The 17608-nt window shown below is 43.6% G+C and overlaps 1 protein-coding gene across 1 annotated transcript in view; it reads left to right on the forward strand.

The window, feature by feature from the left end:
- The window catches only part of VEPH1 (ventricular zone expressed PH domain containing 1), a 904948-nt gene that overhangs the window by 42160 nt on the left and 845180 nt on the right, over positions 1–17608 (forward strand). Inside the window, exons 3-4 of the mRNA XM_077290690.1 lie at positions 10538–10753; positions 15221–15395. Of these exons, the coding sequence (XP_077146805.1) occupies positions 10538–10753; positions 15221–15395 (391 nt within the window). The remainder of the gene's footprint in view (positions 1–10537; positions 10754–15220; positions 15396–17608) is intronic.

Here is a 17608-nt window from a genome sequence, read left to right on the forward strand (position 1 = left end):
CTTTTGACTTTGTAGTATAGATATAGTAGTATCAAGATTTACCAAGACTTAAGGTACCTTCACACTAAGCGACTTTGCAACGATAACGATAGCGATCCGTGACGTTGCAGCGTCCTGGATAGCGATATCGTTGTGTTTGACACGCAGCAGCGATCTGGATCCCGCTGTGATATCGCTGGTCGGAGCTAGAAGTCCAGAACTTTATTTGGTCGTCAGGTCGGCGTGTATCGTTGTGTTTGACAGCAAAAGCAACGATGCCAGCGATGTTTTACAATGGTAACCAGGGTAAATATCGGGTTACTAAGCGCAGGGCCGCGCTTAGTAACCCGATATTTACCCTGGTTACCATTGAAAAAGTAAAAAAAACAAACAGTACATACTCACCTTCTGCTGTCTGTTACACGTCCCTCGCCGTCTGCTTCCCGCACTGACTGTGAGTGCCGGCCGCTGTGCTCTGCTTTTACTTTACGGCCGGCACTCACAGTCAGTGCGGGAAGCAGACGGCGAGGGACGTGTAACAGACAGCAGAAGGTGAGTATGTACTGTTTGTTTTTTTTACTTTTTCAATGGTAACCAGGGTAAACATCGGGTTACTAAGTGCGGCCCTGCGCTTAGTAACCCGATGTTTACCCTGGTTACCCGGGGACCTCGGCATCGTTGGTCGCTTATACATTGATAGAATGGCACCTGATAGAGGCTGATACATTGGCACCTGCAAAAAAGGTTGTCTCCAGTGACATACCAACTTTCTATTTAAATCACATATGCAAACAGCAGCAAGACACTGATACACCGCTGCTATTCCTCAGCAAGGTCATACTCAGAGAAAAATCAACTATTAGGCCATACTTGGTATCAAAAAGACTGTACCTGCCCCTTGACACTACAGGGACAACATCCTCTTTACCATAAGAACCACTCATAAATCCTGGATTAAGTGCGACTTTAGAGTAAGACCTGGGAGGGTCGAAACGTCAAATCACTGAGTCGCTTGTACGATTGTTTAACAAGTGCCTACTATTTGATCTGTCACATTTGATTGATTTCTGTTTTTCACTTGAATAAATTAGCAAGTTTAAAAAAATCCTTTTGTTTCTAAGATATTCCACACAGGGAGTTCGGTGGATTTCAATAATGCCAGTGGGATGTGTCATCTTCCAGGGCTTCAGGACTGTGGTCATGGCCTGGGTGGACATGGAGTGGCTGTTTTGTGCCCCGAGAGGCATCACAGTCCAAGTATATTGTTGACCCTCATGTATGATAGCAAACAAGTACTGGCTGTCAGGGTGTAGTAGAATATTGAAAAAGGCATTGGCCAAATCAATCACAGTGAACCATGGGGAGGTAGGCAGGATTGATGACAGCAGAGTCTGTAGGTTTGGCACAATTGGTGTGTCCAGTTCTGTGGCTTCATTGACAGCATGCAAGTCATTTACCATGCGGAACTTGGTAGGTTGCCTCTTTGGTGTTTTCTTTTTCACTGAAAATAATGGGGTATTGCAAGGTGACTTGGGATAATTGCTCCATTCCAAAAGGTAGATTTTAAGTTGTTGGGTAATAGCAGCAAATTGTGGAATGGAGAGTGGGTATTGTGATTTCCGTGGTAGCAGGGCTCCTGGTTTCAGTTCCACTTTCACAGGCTAGACCTGGAGCCTGACAATGTCTTCTGGGCCTTGTGCCCACAGTGTGTCCAGGACTTGTGCCATCAGCTTAGCATCTACTGGGTCTACACGTATGTCCTGTAGAGAGAAGAGGCCATACACTTCTGCTGAGTGTACCTGTGAGAGTGGAGTGGTAAGGGTGACAGTTCCATCCTCATGAAATAGAATGCTGGCTTGGAGTTTAGACAGTAGGTCAGATCACAGCATATTTACAGCGCAGGTTGATGATGAGACTACTAGTTGAGACAGCATACTCTGTGTGGGTTGCAGGCCTATTTGTAAGGGTCTGGTCATTGGAGTATACCGTGTGTTACCATCCACCCCTACACAAGGTACCACTTCATCTGTGAGACAATCCGGGTCTTGTAAGTCAATGTTCCTGATTACACTTCTGTCTGAATAGGTATCCACCAGGAAACTGAGGGGTTTACCCTCAACCTCTATCTGGATGGTAGATGTTGGTCCACTTGGCTGTTTTGTAGAGTTTAAAGGTAGCTTCACACTAAGCGACGCTGCAGCGATACAGACAACGATGCCGATCGCTGCAGCGTCGCTGTTTGGTCGCTGGAGAGCTGTCACACAGACAGCTCTCCAGCAACCAACGATGCCGAGGTCCCCGGGTAACCAGGGTAAACATCGGGTTGCTAAGCGCAGGGCCGCGCTTAGTAACCCGATGTTTACCCTGGTTACCAGTGTAAAATGTAAAAAAACAAACACTACATACTCACCTTCGCATCCCCCGGCGTCCGCTTCCTGCACTGACTGAGTGCTGGCCCTAACAGCAGAGCGGTGACGTCACCGCTGTGCTGTGCTTTCACTTTACGGCCGGCACTCAGTCAGTGCAGGAAGCAGATGGCGAGGGACGCGAAGGTGAGTATGTAGTGTTTGTTTTTTTTACATTTTACACTGGTAACCAGGGTAAACATCGGGTTACTAAGCGCGGCCCTGCGCTTAGTAACCCGATATTTACCCTGGTTACCATTGTGAAACATCGCTGGTATCGTTGCATTTGCTGTCAAACACAACGATACACGGCGATCTGACGACCAAATAAAGTTCTGAACTTTCCTAAACGACCAGCGATATCACAGCAGGATCCTGATCGCTGCTGCCTGTCACACTCAACGATATCGCTATCCAGGACGCTGCAACGTCACGGATCGCTAGCAATATCGTTTAGTGTGAAGGTACCTTAAGAGTATAAGTGGTCCTGGTGTGTTGTGGATTCGGCTTGCCAATGTCCTATTGTGGTCAGGGTCCAGATAGCCCCTGTGGCTGCTGTGACTGCCACTGCTATCTTGACTCCCTCCTCAGGGGAGCTGATCTTTAGTTCCTTTTCAGATGTCCTACCTTGCCACAGTTGTAGCAGGTGATCCTAGGCCTTTGTGAATTTGTGTTGTGTGAGGGTCTTGTGACACCAGAAGATTTGTGAGAGACCTGGCTGGCTGATTCATATCCAGCCCTTTTGCCACTGTGTGGAGTACGTCTGAGTCTAGCCTCCGATACTATGACCTTGTGATCTACAGTTTGTGTATCACTCTTGGAGGCCTTGAACAAAGGCTTGTACCCAGATCTGGTGATGGGCTTTCCCATTGAGATCGAACCCCAGATCTGTGAACATTTGGTTTAATCTGTGGAAATTTTTTTCCTCAATTTCACATTTTTCCTGCATGGTATCCTGCAAGGAGGTGGCCTGGTCTGTTGGCGGTCTTTTGGCTCAGGCATGGAGCTTGTCATGGAAGCTCTGCCCTGATTCCCATGATGTGAACCAGTCCAGTGGCCAAGCCTCAGGTTTTAAGGCCGATTTCATCACAGGCCAGAAAGAATCTCCTGCTTTAATTTCAGTGAATGCAATCAGGTCTATCCATGAGGCAGCATGTGTTTTGTGATACTGGCTCATTTTCTGGTAGAAGGGCATAGGATGCCCATCCGGATCTGGTAATCTTTTCACCAGAGTCGCAGCTTCCTGTGGCTTCCAGCTCACGTAGTGTGTGCTACGTCTAGGAGAAGGAGCTTGTTGGTAATTGTCATTTGTAAGAGCAGTGCGTCTAGGAAAAGGAGTTGGTCAGCAAGTGTCACGTATAAGAGCTTGGTAGTTGTCACCCATTGATTCCATTCTGCTTGGAGTATTATCACTATATAGGAGCATAGATCTCTCTTGCCTGTTGTGCTCTAGTCCCACTTTGCTACTGCTGGGGTCTGATTCCCTGTTCTGTAGCGTGGGTAAGGTTGTAACATAAGGGGATTCTACATCTTCCTTCTTAGCTGTTTCTTCCTCCTTTTCATCCTCACCCTGTGTGTATATGCCAGATACTACAGGAACTAAAATGCCCCTACCTAAAATGGCTGTCTGTGTGGGTGTGCCCTTACCCAAGGTGGCTGCTGGTGTGTGCCCTGACTTAAGATGGCTGCTGGTGTGGGTGTGGCCTGACCTAAGAGGGCCACTGGTATGGGTGTGACCTGACTTAAGATGGCCACTGGTGTGGGTAGGGCCTGACTTAGGATGGCCACTGGTGTGGGTGTGGCCTGTGTCATGGTTCTCAACACACAGAGAACATAGTTGAGCATACAAAAAGGACTAGCTCTTGGAAGATGGGAACTCGAGCTGACCATGAGCTAAACCTATCACAACAACTGAAAGTGGCCGGGTAGCGTGCCTACGTTTTATCCCTAGACGCCCAGCGCCAGCCGGAGAACTGACTGACCCTAGCAGAGGAAAATACAGACCTGGCTCACCTCTAGAGAAATTTTCCCCAAAAGGCGGACAGTAGCCCCCACAAATATTGTCGGTGATATTAGAGGAAATTGACATACGAAGTATGAAAATAGGTTTAGCAAAATTGAGGTCCGCTTACTAGATAGAAGGAAGACAGAAAAGTGGACGTCACGGCCAGCTGAAAACCCTATTCAAAATTCCATCCTGAAATTACTTTAGAACTCTAATATCAACTCATGACACCAGAGTGGCAATTTCAGTTCACAAGAGCTTCCAGTCTCAGAAATATTCAAACACAGAGAACTGGAACAAAAATGCAAACAAACTTAGGACAAAAATCCAACTTAGCTGAAAGTAGTCTAGGAGCAGGAACATGCAACAGAAATGCTTCTGGTAACATTGTTGGCCGGCATAGAAATGACTGAGGAGCAAGGCTAAATAGAAACTCCCACATCCTGATGGAAACAGGTGAACAGAGGAGATGACAAACCCACGTTCAGTACCACCAGTGACCACCGGGGGAGCCCAGAAACCAAATTCACAACAGTACCCCCCCCTCAAGGAGGGGGCACCGAACCCTCACCAGAACCACCAGGGCGATCAGGATGAGCCCTATGAAAGGCACGGACCAAATCGGAGGCATGAACATCAGAGGCTGTCACCCAAGAATTATCCTCCTGACCGTAGCCCTTCCACTTGACCAAATACTGAAGTCTCCGTCTGGAAACACGGGAGTCCAAGATCTTCTCCACAACGTACTCCAACTCACCCTCAACCAACACCGGAGCAGGAGGCTCAACGGAAGGCACAACAGGTACCTCATACCTGCGCAACAATGACCGATGGAAGACATTATGAATAGAAAAAGATGCAGGGAGGTCCAAACGAAAGGACACAGGGTTAAGAATCTCCAATATCTTGTACAGGCCGATGAACCGAGGCTTAAACTTAGGAGAAGAAACCTTCATAGGGACAAACCGAGAAGATAACCACACCAAATCCCCAACACAAAGACGAGGACCAACACGACGACGGCGGTTGGCAAAATGCTGAGTCTTCTCCTGGGACAACTTCAAATTGTCCACCACCTGCCCCCAAATCTGATGCAACCTCTCCACCACAGCATCCACTCCAGGACAATCCGAAGGCTCCACCTGACCGGAAGAGAAACGAGGATGAAACCCCGAATTACAGAAGAAAGGAGAAACCAAAGTGGCAGAACTAGCCCGATTATTGAGGGCAAACTCCGCCAAGGGCAAGAAGGCAACCCAATCATCCTGATCCGCAGAGACAAAACACCTCAAATAAGTCTCCAAGGTCTGATTAGTTCGCTCGGTCTGGCCATTAGTCTGAGGATGGAAAGCAGACGAAAAAGACAAATCAATGCCCATCCTAGCACAGAACGCTCGCCAAAATCTAGACACGAATTGGGTCCCCCTGTCAGAAACGATATTCTCCGGAATACCATGCAAGCGAACCACATTTTGAAAAAACAGAGGAACCAACTCGGATGAGGAAGGCAACTTAGGCAAGGGAACCAAATGGACCATCTTAGAGAAACGGTCACACACCACCCAGATGACAGACATCTTCTGAGAAACAGGGAGATCAGAAATAAAATCCATCGAGATGTGAGTCCAAGGCCTCTTCAGAATAGGCAAGGGCAACAACAATCCACTAGCCCGAGAACAACAAGGCTTGGCCCGAGCACAAACATCACAAGACTGCACAAAACCTCGCACATCTCGTGACAGGGAAGGCCACCAGAAGGACCTAGCCACCAACTCCCTGGTACCAAAGATTCCAGGATGCCCTGCCAACGCAGAAGAATGGACCTCCGAGATGACTCTACTGGTCCAATCATCAGGAACAAACATTCTACCAGGCGGGCAACGATCAGGTCTGTCCGCCTGAAACTCCTGAAAGGCCCGTCGCAGGTCTGGGGAAACAGCAGATAAAATCACTCCCTCCTTAAGGATACCCGTAGGTTCAGAATTACCAGGAGAATCAGGCTCAAAACTCCTAGAAAGGGCATCCGCCTTCACATTTTTAGAACCTGGTAGGTATGAAACCACAAAATTAAACCGAGAGAAAAATAACGACCAGCGCGCCTGTCTAGGATTCAGGCGCCTGGCAGACTCAAGATAAATCAAATTCTTGTGGTCGGTCAATACCACCACCTGATGTCTAGCCCCCTCAAGCCAATGACGCCATTCCTCAAAAGCCCACTTCATAGCTAAGAGTTCATGATTACCAATATCATAATTTCGCTCCGCGGGCGAAAATTTACGAGAAAAGAACGCGCAAGGTCTCATCACGGAGCAGTCGGAACTTTTCTGCGACAAAACCGCCCCAGCTCCAATTTCTGAAGCGTCGACCTCAACCTGAAAAGGAAGAGTAATATCAGGCTGACGCAATACAGGGGCGGAAGAAAAGCGGCGCTTAAGCTCCCGAAAGGCCTCCACAGCAGCAGGGGACCAATCAGCAACATCAGCACCCTTCTTAGTCAAATCAGTCAGTGGTTTAGCAACATCAGAAAACCCAGCTATAAATCGACGGTAGAAATTAGCAAAGCCCAAGAATTTCTGAAGGCTCTTAAGAGAAGAGGGCTGCGTCCAATCGCAAATAGCCTGAACCTTGACAGGATCCATCTCAATGGAAGAGGGGGAAAAAATATACCCCAAAAAAGAAATCTTTTGAACCCCAAAAATGCACTTAGAACCCTTTACACACAAGGAATTAGAGCGCAAAACCTGAAAAACCTTCCTGACCTGCTGGACATGAGAGTCCCAGTCATCCGAAAAAATCAAAATATCATCCAAATACACAATCATAAATTTATCCAAATATTCACGGAAAATGTCATGCATAAAGGACTGAAAGACTGAAGGGGCATTTGAAAGACCAAAAGGCATTACTAAATACTCAAAATGACCCTCAGGCGTATTAAATGCGGTTTTCCACTCGTCCCCCTGCTTAATTCGCACTAAATTATACGCCCCACGAAGATCAATCTTAGAGAACCACTTGGCCCCCTTTATGCGAGCAAACAAATCAGTAAGCAATGGCAAAGGGTACTGATATTTAATCGTGATTTTATTCAAAAGCCGATAATCAATACACGGCCTCAAAGAGCCATCCTTTTTAGATACAAAGAAAAAGCCGGCTCCTAAAGGAGATGACGAAGGACGAATATGTCCCTTTTCCAAGGACTCCTTAATATATTCACGCATAGCAGCATGTTCAGGCACAGACAGATTAAATAAACGACCTTTTGGAAACTTACTGCCCGGAATCAGATCTATTGTACAATCGCAATCTCTGTGCGGAGGCAGTGAACCAAGTTTAGGTTCCTCAAAAACGTCACGATAATCAGATAAGAATTCCGGAATCTCAGAGGGAACAGATGACGAAATGGCAACCAAAGGTACGTCCCCATGAGTCCCCTGACATCCCCAGCTTAACACAGACATTGCTTTCCAGTCGAGGACTGGGTTATGAGATTGCAGCCATGGCAATCCAAGCACCAAAACATCATGTAGATTATACAATACAAGAAAGCGAATAATCTCCTGGTGATCCGGATTAATACGCATAGTCACTTGTGTCCAGTATTGTGGTTTATTACTAGCCAATGGCGTGGAGTCAATACCCTTCAGAGGTATAGGAACTTCCAAAGGCTCTAAATCATAACCACAGCATTTGGCAAAGGACCAATCCATAAGACTCAAAGCGGCGCCAGAGTCGACATAAGCGTCCGCGGTAATTGACGATAAAGAGCAAATCAGGGTCACAGATAGAATAAACTTAGACTGTAAAGTGCTGATTGAAACAGACTTATCAACCTTCTTTGTACGTTTAGAGCATGCTGATATAACATGAGTTGCATCACCACAATAGAAGCATAACCCATTTTTTCGCCTAAAGTTCTGCCGTTCGCTTCTAGACAGAATTCTATCACATTGCATATTCTCTGGCGCCTTCTCAGTAGACACCGCCAAATGGTGCACAGGTTTGCGCTCCCGCAAACACCGATCAATCTGAATAGCCATTGTCATGGACTCATTCAGACCTGCAGGCACAGGGAACCCCACCATAACATCCTTAATGGCATCAGAGAGACCCTCTCTGAAAATCGCCGCCAGGGCGCACTCATTCCACTGAGTAAGCACAGACCACTTACGAAATTTTTGGCAGTATATTTCCGCCTCATCTGTACCCTGGGACAGGGCCATCAAGGCTTTTTCAGCCTGAATCTCTAAATGGGGTTCCTCATAAAGCAACCCCAAAGCTAGAAAAAACGCATCCACATTGAGCAACGCAGGATCCCCTGGTGCCAAAGCAAATGCCCAATCCTGAGGGTCGCCCCGGAGTAAGGAAATTACAATCCTGACCTGCTGTGCAGGATCTCCAGCGGAGCGAGATCTCAGAGACAAAAACAATTTACAATTATGTTTGAAATTCTGAAAGCGAGATCTATCCCCGGAGAAAAATTCAGGTAAAGGGATTCTAGGTTCAGATATTGGAGCATGAATAACAAAATCCTGTAAACTTTGAACCTTATTAGCGAGATTACTCAAACCAGTAGCTAAACTCTGAGGATCCATTTTAATCAGGTGAGATCAGAGCCATTCAAGGATTAGAAGGAGAGAGAGACGAAGGCTGCAGTATAAGCAGAGAAGCAAACTCAGGGGAGAAAAAAAAAAAAAATTCTCTGCAGACTTCTAATTCTCTCCTTTCTTCAGCCAATTATTTTAACCCTTGGCCGGCCAAACTGTCATGGTTCTCAACACACAGAGAACATAGTTGAGCATACAAAAAGGACTAGCTCTTGGAAGATGGGAACTCGAGCTGACCATGAGCTAAACCTATCACAACAACTGAAAGTGGCCGGGTAGCGTGCCTACGTTTTATCCCTAGACGCCCAGCGCCAGCCGGAGAACTGACTGACCCTAGCAGAGGAAAATACAGACCTGGCTCACCTCTAGAGAAATTTTCCCCAAAAGGCGGACAGTAGCCCCCACAAATATTGTCGGTGATATTAGAGGAAATTGACATACGAAGTATGAAAATAGGTTTAGCAAAATTGAGGTCCGCTTACTAGATAGAAGGAAGACAGAAAAGTGGACTTCACGGGCAGCTGAAAACCCTATTCAAAATTCCATCCTGAAATTACTTTAGAACTCTAATATCAACTCATGACACCAGAGTGGCAATTTCAGTTCACAAGAGCTTCCAGTCTCAGAAATATTCAAACACAGAGAACTGGAACAAAAATGCAAACAAACTTAGGACAAAAATCCAACTTAGCTGAAAGTAGTCTAGGAGCAGGAACATGCAACAGAAATGCTTCTGGTAACATTGTTGGCCGGCATAGAAATGACTGAGGAGCAAGGCTAAATAGAAACTCCCACATCCTGATGGAAACAGGTGAACAGAGGAGATGACAAACCCACGTTCAGTACCACCAGTGACCACCGGGGGAGCCCAGAAACCAAATTCACAACAGGCCTGACTGTATATGGCTGCTGGTGTGGGTATGGCCTGATTTAAGATGTCTGCTGCAATCTGTAATTGGTAAGCAGCACGGCTGCTATTTTCTATTATCCCATTTATAGTAATCAAGACACGAATGAATTGGGGCTACAATCAATTACCAGGCCACAAGTTCTGATAATATGGCTCTTGAACCAAAGTGGTTGTGAATCTCTAGTTTCTTAAGCAGTTAAAGTTAAAGAAAGTTGCTCACTACTTTCATATTGATTACCTAACTCTAGGTTAAGGTAAAAATTTTAAATTGTGGCAGTCCGAAACTCAACACCCTTACCGATCAGCTGTTATCAACTTCGGCAGCAGATGGATGTAACCACTGCATGGAGCAGAACACCACAGCTCCATACACTGGTAGCCTCTACCAGGTACTGCAGATCTGCTTAATTTATATCTGTCACCCACGGAGGTTATAACAACTGGTCATGGGGGTTTCTGGGATTCATAACCATACCAACCTTAAACTGAGGACCTATCCCAGTGATAAGTCATCAATATAAAAGTAGGGGACAAAAACTTTAAGATCAGGATTTTCGTTTTTATGTGTTAAGTTGATAAGTAATCTGTTATGTTTACTAAAAATTCATGCATGTCTCATAATAAAATACAGGATTACCAGAGTAATGACAACGATCAAGCAGTTGTAGAGATTTGTATCACGCGTATCACAACAGCGATAAGAGAGACGGATTCTATTGAGAAGCATGGGGAAGCTCTGGTGTCTCTGTGGGAGTCATGTCTGGAGCATAATCTTAAATCGGCAACAAAAGATGAAGATACTCCTCATGCAAAGATTGCATCTGACATCATGAGCTGTATACTACAAGTAAGTAAAACTTTGGCACAAAAATCCCAAATGCAACTTTTGTAGTTTTTGCTAAATATAGGACTTCATTTAGAATTTTATAATAAAATGTTTTATTTCTCTAATCAAAGCATTAATGACTGTGGTTCAAGAGATTTTAATGATTCTGAAGAAAGAAAAAAGTAGCTGCTATTTTAAAAAAACATAAAAAATCCCAGCATGTTGCAATTTAAGAAAAAAAGGACTGGTGACTTTAAAGTTTTTCTATGGACTGTGTTTTAAGGCAAATTTCAGACGAGCATAGAAAAAAAAAATTGTATTTTATTAAAAATATAAACTGTTATGAAAAATTTACAAGACCACGTAATTGTTAAATAATGCTATACTGTATGCATGTAATCTTTTTTTTTGCACACACATAGACTTAATGGGTTTTCCCATGAGCAAAGTTCATTTTGATCAATAGATCTTGGAATAATAATACGTTCCACAATTAGATGTATTAAATGTTCCTGTGCTGAGATAATCTTATAAATGTGCCCGTGCTGTGTACTGTGTAATGGCTGTGTCTGACTGTACAGGAACATGGCCTGATCATTCCACAGCTCCTGGGGATGGGAGGAAGCAAAAGAATATACTCACATTACAGCACTGGATCACAGCTGATTCTTTTTGTGAGGTAAATCACAGCATGAAATCACAAATAATTCTTTCCTTGAGGTAAAACATTTTTTTAAAAACATATAGGGAAATGATTTACCTCACAAAAAGAATGAGCTGGGATCCCATGCTGTCCTGTTTGTATACTCTTTTGCTTCCTCCCATCCCCAGAAGATGTGGTATGATCAGACCCTGTTCCTGCACGATCAGACACAGCCATTACACAGTACACAACAGGGGTACATTGATAAGATTATCGCAGCACAGGAACATTTTCTTTTAACACATCCAATTGTGGAAATTATTATTCCAAGATGCAGCAATTAAAATCAACTTTAAAATTAACTTTGTGGGAAAAAAACCCTTTAGGTGATTTCATCTGACCCACAAAAAAATAACTGTTGCAGGCTGCAATTTTTTTTCCTGTGCAGAATAGGGCTTCCTTCATATGTCCTGTTGATTCCTGTACAGGGAATCTAATACTGGTGAGATCCGTGGTTTGTGTCCATGTGCCATCCAAATGTACATATGTGACATCTGTATGACATCCATGTGACCGTTTGCTGTACGTGTTCGTGTATCTGTGTGTCATTTGTGTGCAGTCCGTGTGACACGTACCGGCTCCTAGGCAAAGCAATACAGTTCACTAATGCCATGTGCTGGCTGCTGAAGGCAGATCTCATTTTCTCTTGGTCTCTCAGCGCAATCAGGCGACAATGATGGAAGTTGTATTCAGCACCCGCTGTGTCCCTCCTGTATAAAATAAAGAGTTAAATTAAAAAACAACATGGGTTCCTGTGTAATTTTCATAACCAGCAGCAGCAGTTCAATGTGAGCGTACCGATGAGCTTTGGTGACCTTAATGAGGTCACGGCTAGCACCGTGAGAAGATTTCGCTGGAGCCCACTCAGTTTTTTTTATTTAATTTTTTATTTTACACAGGAGGGACACAACGGATGCTGAATACAACTCCCATCATTAGCGCCTTGTTGCTCTGATTTTTGGGAGACCAAGAAACAATCATCAGAGCTACGTTTCAGCAGCTGGGACCTGGGAACAGTGAAAACTGTACTGCTTCTTCCTAGGTGCCGGTATGTGTCACGCTTATGACACATGGATGTTATCTGTGTGTCATCAGAATGCACGTGTGCGGCACGCGTTTTGTCCATGCTCATGATAAAAAAACTGACATCTCTGTGTGTTTTTCACACTCGGACACATCGTCCGTGTGAAGAACCTGACATGTGCACAACATCATTGAATACAAAGGATGTGCGGGTGTCCATATTTGCGGCCCTCAAAAAACAGAACCATACAGACATTAAAAACAGACATGTGAAGGGGGCTTAGGTATGTGAAAAAAATGCTCATCAGTACTGCCTAATTGAATAACATTGGCCTTATAATGATTTTTTAGTAGCCATAAGTTAAAGGGGTCGTCCAGAATCAGAAAGAAGAGGCTCCATTCACATAGAACCTAGCTGCAATACCGGACGTGACCCGTGAATGTTTATGGTGCTTTTTATGGAAGCAAGAAATCATGATATTCTACTCATGGACGCAACATGTGAATATGTCAGAAAAAGTAGGAGATATTTTAAATTCGCACCAAAATTGACTACAATTTGAAACACTGCAGGAATGAATTATTCTGGTGTAACACTAAATGTAGATGGAGCACATACATATAGGGTCTGATTCATTATTACATTTGCACTTTTTTTGTCAATTTTGCAGGTGTTAAGTGTTTTCCACCTTTTTTGTTTGTGCCATATTCATCTTTTTATTTGTGCCTATTTTTCAGTGTCTTTTATATGTATTCTCTTTTTTTCCTATATATTTTTTATTGTGGGCAAAGTATAGAGTTTCTTTACGCTTTGGGCCGATTCATCCTTGCGACTTTTTGAAAAGTCATAAATGAACTTCACCATCCCCTGGAGTGATTTTATGTATGGCAGATATTTTTTTCACAATTTTTATGCCATTTTGCAAAACGTATCACATGCGACAAAAAGGGTTAAAGATAAAAATGGAGAACTAGCTTATGAAAAAAAAAGATAACAATAGAGATAATTTTTTAACTTGCGCAAAATTCTTGAACCTTCATTGTGAAGAATTTGGAGTAAAAACCGTCAACGAATTCCACAAGACAAAAAAGAAAAGTGCCTTTAAAAAAAAACCCCAAATGATATATCGAGGCCTCGGCATTAATTTAGGTGGTGAATAATGGTATCATACCTTGCATATAGCAATCCAGGAGGCCCACAGGATTTTAGTCGCCCCCTATATTATTATTATATTAGTACATTTATATTGCCGTAGTAGCTATTCCATTTCGGAATAAAGTTTCTTTTTGTGAATGTTGCAAACTAATTCCTGGTACTAACATTGCTAAATAGTAATATCATGTTTCCGGTGCTGACCTGTAACACTGTATATGTAATAAAACAATAATCCCACCAAGTAAAAAATGTTCCATCATTGCTTGCTTTTCGAGTTCCCTTGAGGAGGGTCTTAGGAAAAGGAGTGTCAGGGTCAACGTTCGCTCTTAGTTATGCTTTCTACAAATGGTAGCATTCACAATTCCACACCTCGCAGATGGGAAGAGCTGTTCTTGGGCTTGTTGATTTATTAGGATGTTGTTTTTTACTCTTTACTTTTAAGAGCGCACAGTTTAGGTGTAATAGTAGTCAGGGTATGTGAAGTCATATTTGTTCTCCTATGCAGGCATGTGCATTTTCCACACATATTCTTTTATGGAAAGTGACAAAATAAACAATGAGTCAAGATTTGGGCTTTTTAGCCGTTAAAGGAGTTGTACTGGTTCAAATGTTATTAATCCATAGGTTTACAGACTTATTATATAGCAAACTGAGCCTCTGTGCACACTTGCCGAGTCCAATGGTGACTCTCTGCAGCTGCTCCGGTCTTTTTTGATTGGCTGCAGCGGTGACATCATATCCACAGCACTCGTAACTGCTGCCGCCCAGTCTATGTGTTTAGCAGCATGTGTTGACTACATTGGCAGAGCACTGCAGACATGATGCCACTGCTGGTTAATCATTACAATTGCTGGGAAGCCTGCCGATCCTGAGATTAAGACCGGGGTCACACTTGCGTGTGCAATGCGGGAAACTCACGTGAGTCCCTTGCATTAATACCCGGCATGCCACCGGCACTTGGTACCGGAGCGTTCAGCTGTATGTATTTCTATGCAGCCGCACGCTCTGGTCCGAGTGCCGGCGGCAGTGCTGGATATTGATGCGACAGACTCACGCGAGTGTCTCGCATTGCACAAGCATGACCCCGGCCTAAGGCTTTGTAGAGTGACTTATGAATGGAGCGGAGGTTGAACACGTGGAATACTTCTCTCTTTATTGTCTACAGAAATATTTGAGCACTGTACTCTGCTATCTCCATCAGTCACAAAGACAACAATTAGAACTGCAGAGCCCTGTTCTCTGGAGGGCAACGTCCCAGTGAATGATCAGCAAGTTATCATCTATTTTATGGTTAAGGGAGAATTTTAAAACTTGGTACCAGCCCTTTAACAGGTGTGTAAGATCATCTCACATGGGACACCAATATCCTGATGAGCTTAGTACATCCCAAGTACAAAACACAAGAAACAATTTACTGGATCACAGTGCAGGATGGTGTCTAAATCTCCTTTTGGTATCAGTGAGATACTTGTCTATGATACTATTGCATTGGTTTCATTGCCATATAACATTTAACTGTGTTGCCCGATATGATGAGATGATATATTGTACTTTGCCGTTTTCGACAACTTTCACATTCTTGAATATTTGCAATTTGTATTGGCAGAACTACAACAGACCTTCAATGATGTCCCTTGCAGTCCCGGTGGCAATAAGATTCCTCCAGAGAGGGAACAAAGAACTTTGTAGAAACATGTCAAGTTACATTTCTCTTGTAGCGATCGCCAAAGCCGATCTACTGGTGGATCACACAGAGACAATCATAAAGAGCATCCTTCAAGGTACACTATTATATATCATTAATGTAAAGAGTCTTATGCCAATACCACAACATAATAATGGTGAATTTTTTCCAAGTTCTTGACAAGGTAATGAGTAAACCTCAAAAGAGTGAATGCGTCGTATAGGCAGTAGTCTACACTGTGAATGGCAATTCTATCTGGTGACAAGCGGCATATGCTTTCAGTGATATCCTACAAGTTCATAGCGTGAATCTTACTAAGTCTCCATTCATTGCACTAGTTACTTATGAGTACTTTTCATCCCTACATTTATGACTGTTTATCATGCACTTGTTGGTTAAACATATTGACCAATGAGACAGATAGTAATGGAATACTCCTAAACCTTACATATTTTGGGGGAATTGGTATGACTCCAGTAACTTCTTTGTTGGCAGAATAAGAACTAAGAGCAAAAAGAAAACATATGTTCACTTTATAGTTTCAGCTAATAGCTGTGATCTTGAAGGTGTTTCCCTGCATCATCCAGGCCAGTACCAGTCTGATCAGTTTTCACTGCTAGGTAGCGCCTCATCTTTCTTGTGGGTGATGCAGGGCCTCAAAACGGCAGCACCAATTAATTCCTGTGCTGCTTAGTCAGGGAGCTTTGTGGTTAATTGTTGCCTTTTTTTCTGAGAGCCCTTTGTGGGGCTGTCATCTATTTAAACCCCTGAACCTCTGATTCTCACTGTCAGTTAAAGCTTTTTCTGGCTAATGTCTGAATGAAGACAGAGGGTACCGTCACACTCAGCAACTTTCCAACGATCACGACCAGCGATACGACCTGGCCGTGATCGTTGGAAAGTCCTTGTGTGGTCGCTGGAGAGCTGTCACACAGACAGCTCTCCAGCGACCAACGATGCCGAAGTCCCTGGGTAACCAGGGTAAACATCGGGTTACTAAGCGCATGTCAGACAGGATTATACAGGACGAGAATCATGAAGTCGAATATCGATCGTTTCATAGTAACATCGTGCTCTGTGATCATATAGGCAGATAATATGAAGTGTAGGCGTGTTCAACATTCAAATCCCATAAGTGATGCTAATTATTTCTAATACATTAATTCATAAAAAACATTTCCATTGAGACTGTTCAAGGAAAATGTAATTGAATTAATGAAACTACATTTTTTAAGATAATACGATTATTTAATCGTTCCAGTGCTCTGACTGCTACTGAACTATTATCTTGGAACATGATAAACCCTATTTAGGACTTGAATTTCCACTCCTCCTTGTTGTCAGTCAAATCAATGAATTACTAAACAATCTCAATTTACGTTACATAGTTTTCTAAAGTTGAGCGAGAATTTGTTCGCTCACCTAAACGAGTTTTGGACACATCGGTCAATCACTAAACCCATTCACATTACACAATTATCGTGAATGATCGACCATTGCCATTTGAATCTGACAAATTATCTACCAATGGAATTTCAGCTTAAGTCTCTTCTGGTATACCAGAGAAATGAGTGCACAAGTGAAGTATTTGCTAGAGTAGGGCACTGTATGATTATTCTCCCACTCTTGACAAGATAGTTGACCACATGCCCTTCCGGAGCATGGGTACTCTTCTCCTATGTCTGTGATTGTAATGCTGCAATTTTCAAGCTGCATGTTAATAAAACTAATCTGACTGTCATAAAGGCAATTGTCTTTTTGAATTTGAATTCCATATCGTAGAAGAACTACTGTTCAGTTTAGAGTCAATTTTATTTATTTTTATTTATTTTACTCACTTATATAGCGCCATTAATTTCACAGCGCTTCACTCACATTTTTGGCACTGCCCCCATTGGGGCTCAGAATCTAAATTCCCTATCAGTATGTCTTTGAAGTGTGGGAAGAAACTTGAGAACCCGGAGGAAACCCACGCAAACACGAGAACACACAAACTCTTTGCATATGTTGTCCTTGGTGGGATTTGTACCCAGGACCCCAGAGCTGCAAGGCTGCAGTGCTAACCGCTGAGCCACCATGCTGCCTGATTAATAATCCGGTTTTCACTTTTCACAGCATAAAATCTATTTCTTTAGGGTACCGTCACACAGTGCAATTTTGATCGCTACGACGGCACGATTCGTGACGTTCCAGCGATGCATTTACGATATCGCTGTGTCTGACACGCTACTGCGATCCGGATCCCCGCTGAGAATCGTACGTCGTAGCAGATCGTTTGAAACTTTCTTTCGTCGTCTAGTGTCCCGCTGT

Source organism: Ranitomeya variabilis, chromosome 2 (assembly GCF_051348905.1).
Source record: "Ranitomeya variabilis isolate aRanVar5 chromosome 2, aRanVar5.hap1, whole genome shotgun sequence".
Lineage (NCBI taxonomy): Eukaryota > Metazoa > Chordata > Amphibia > Anura > Dendrobatidae > Ranitomeya > Ranitomeya variabilis.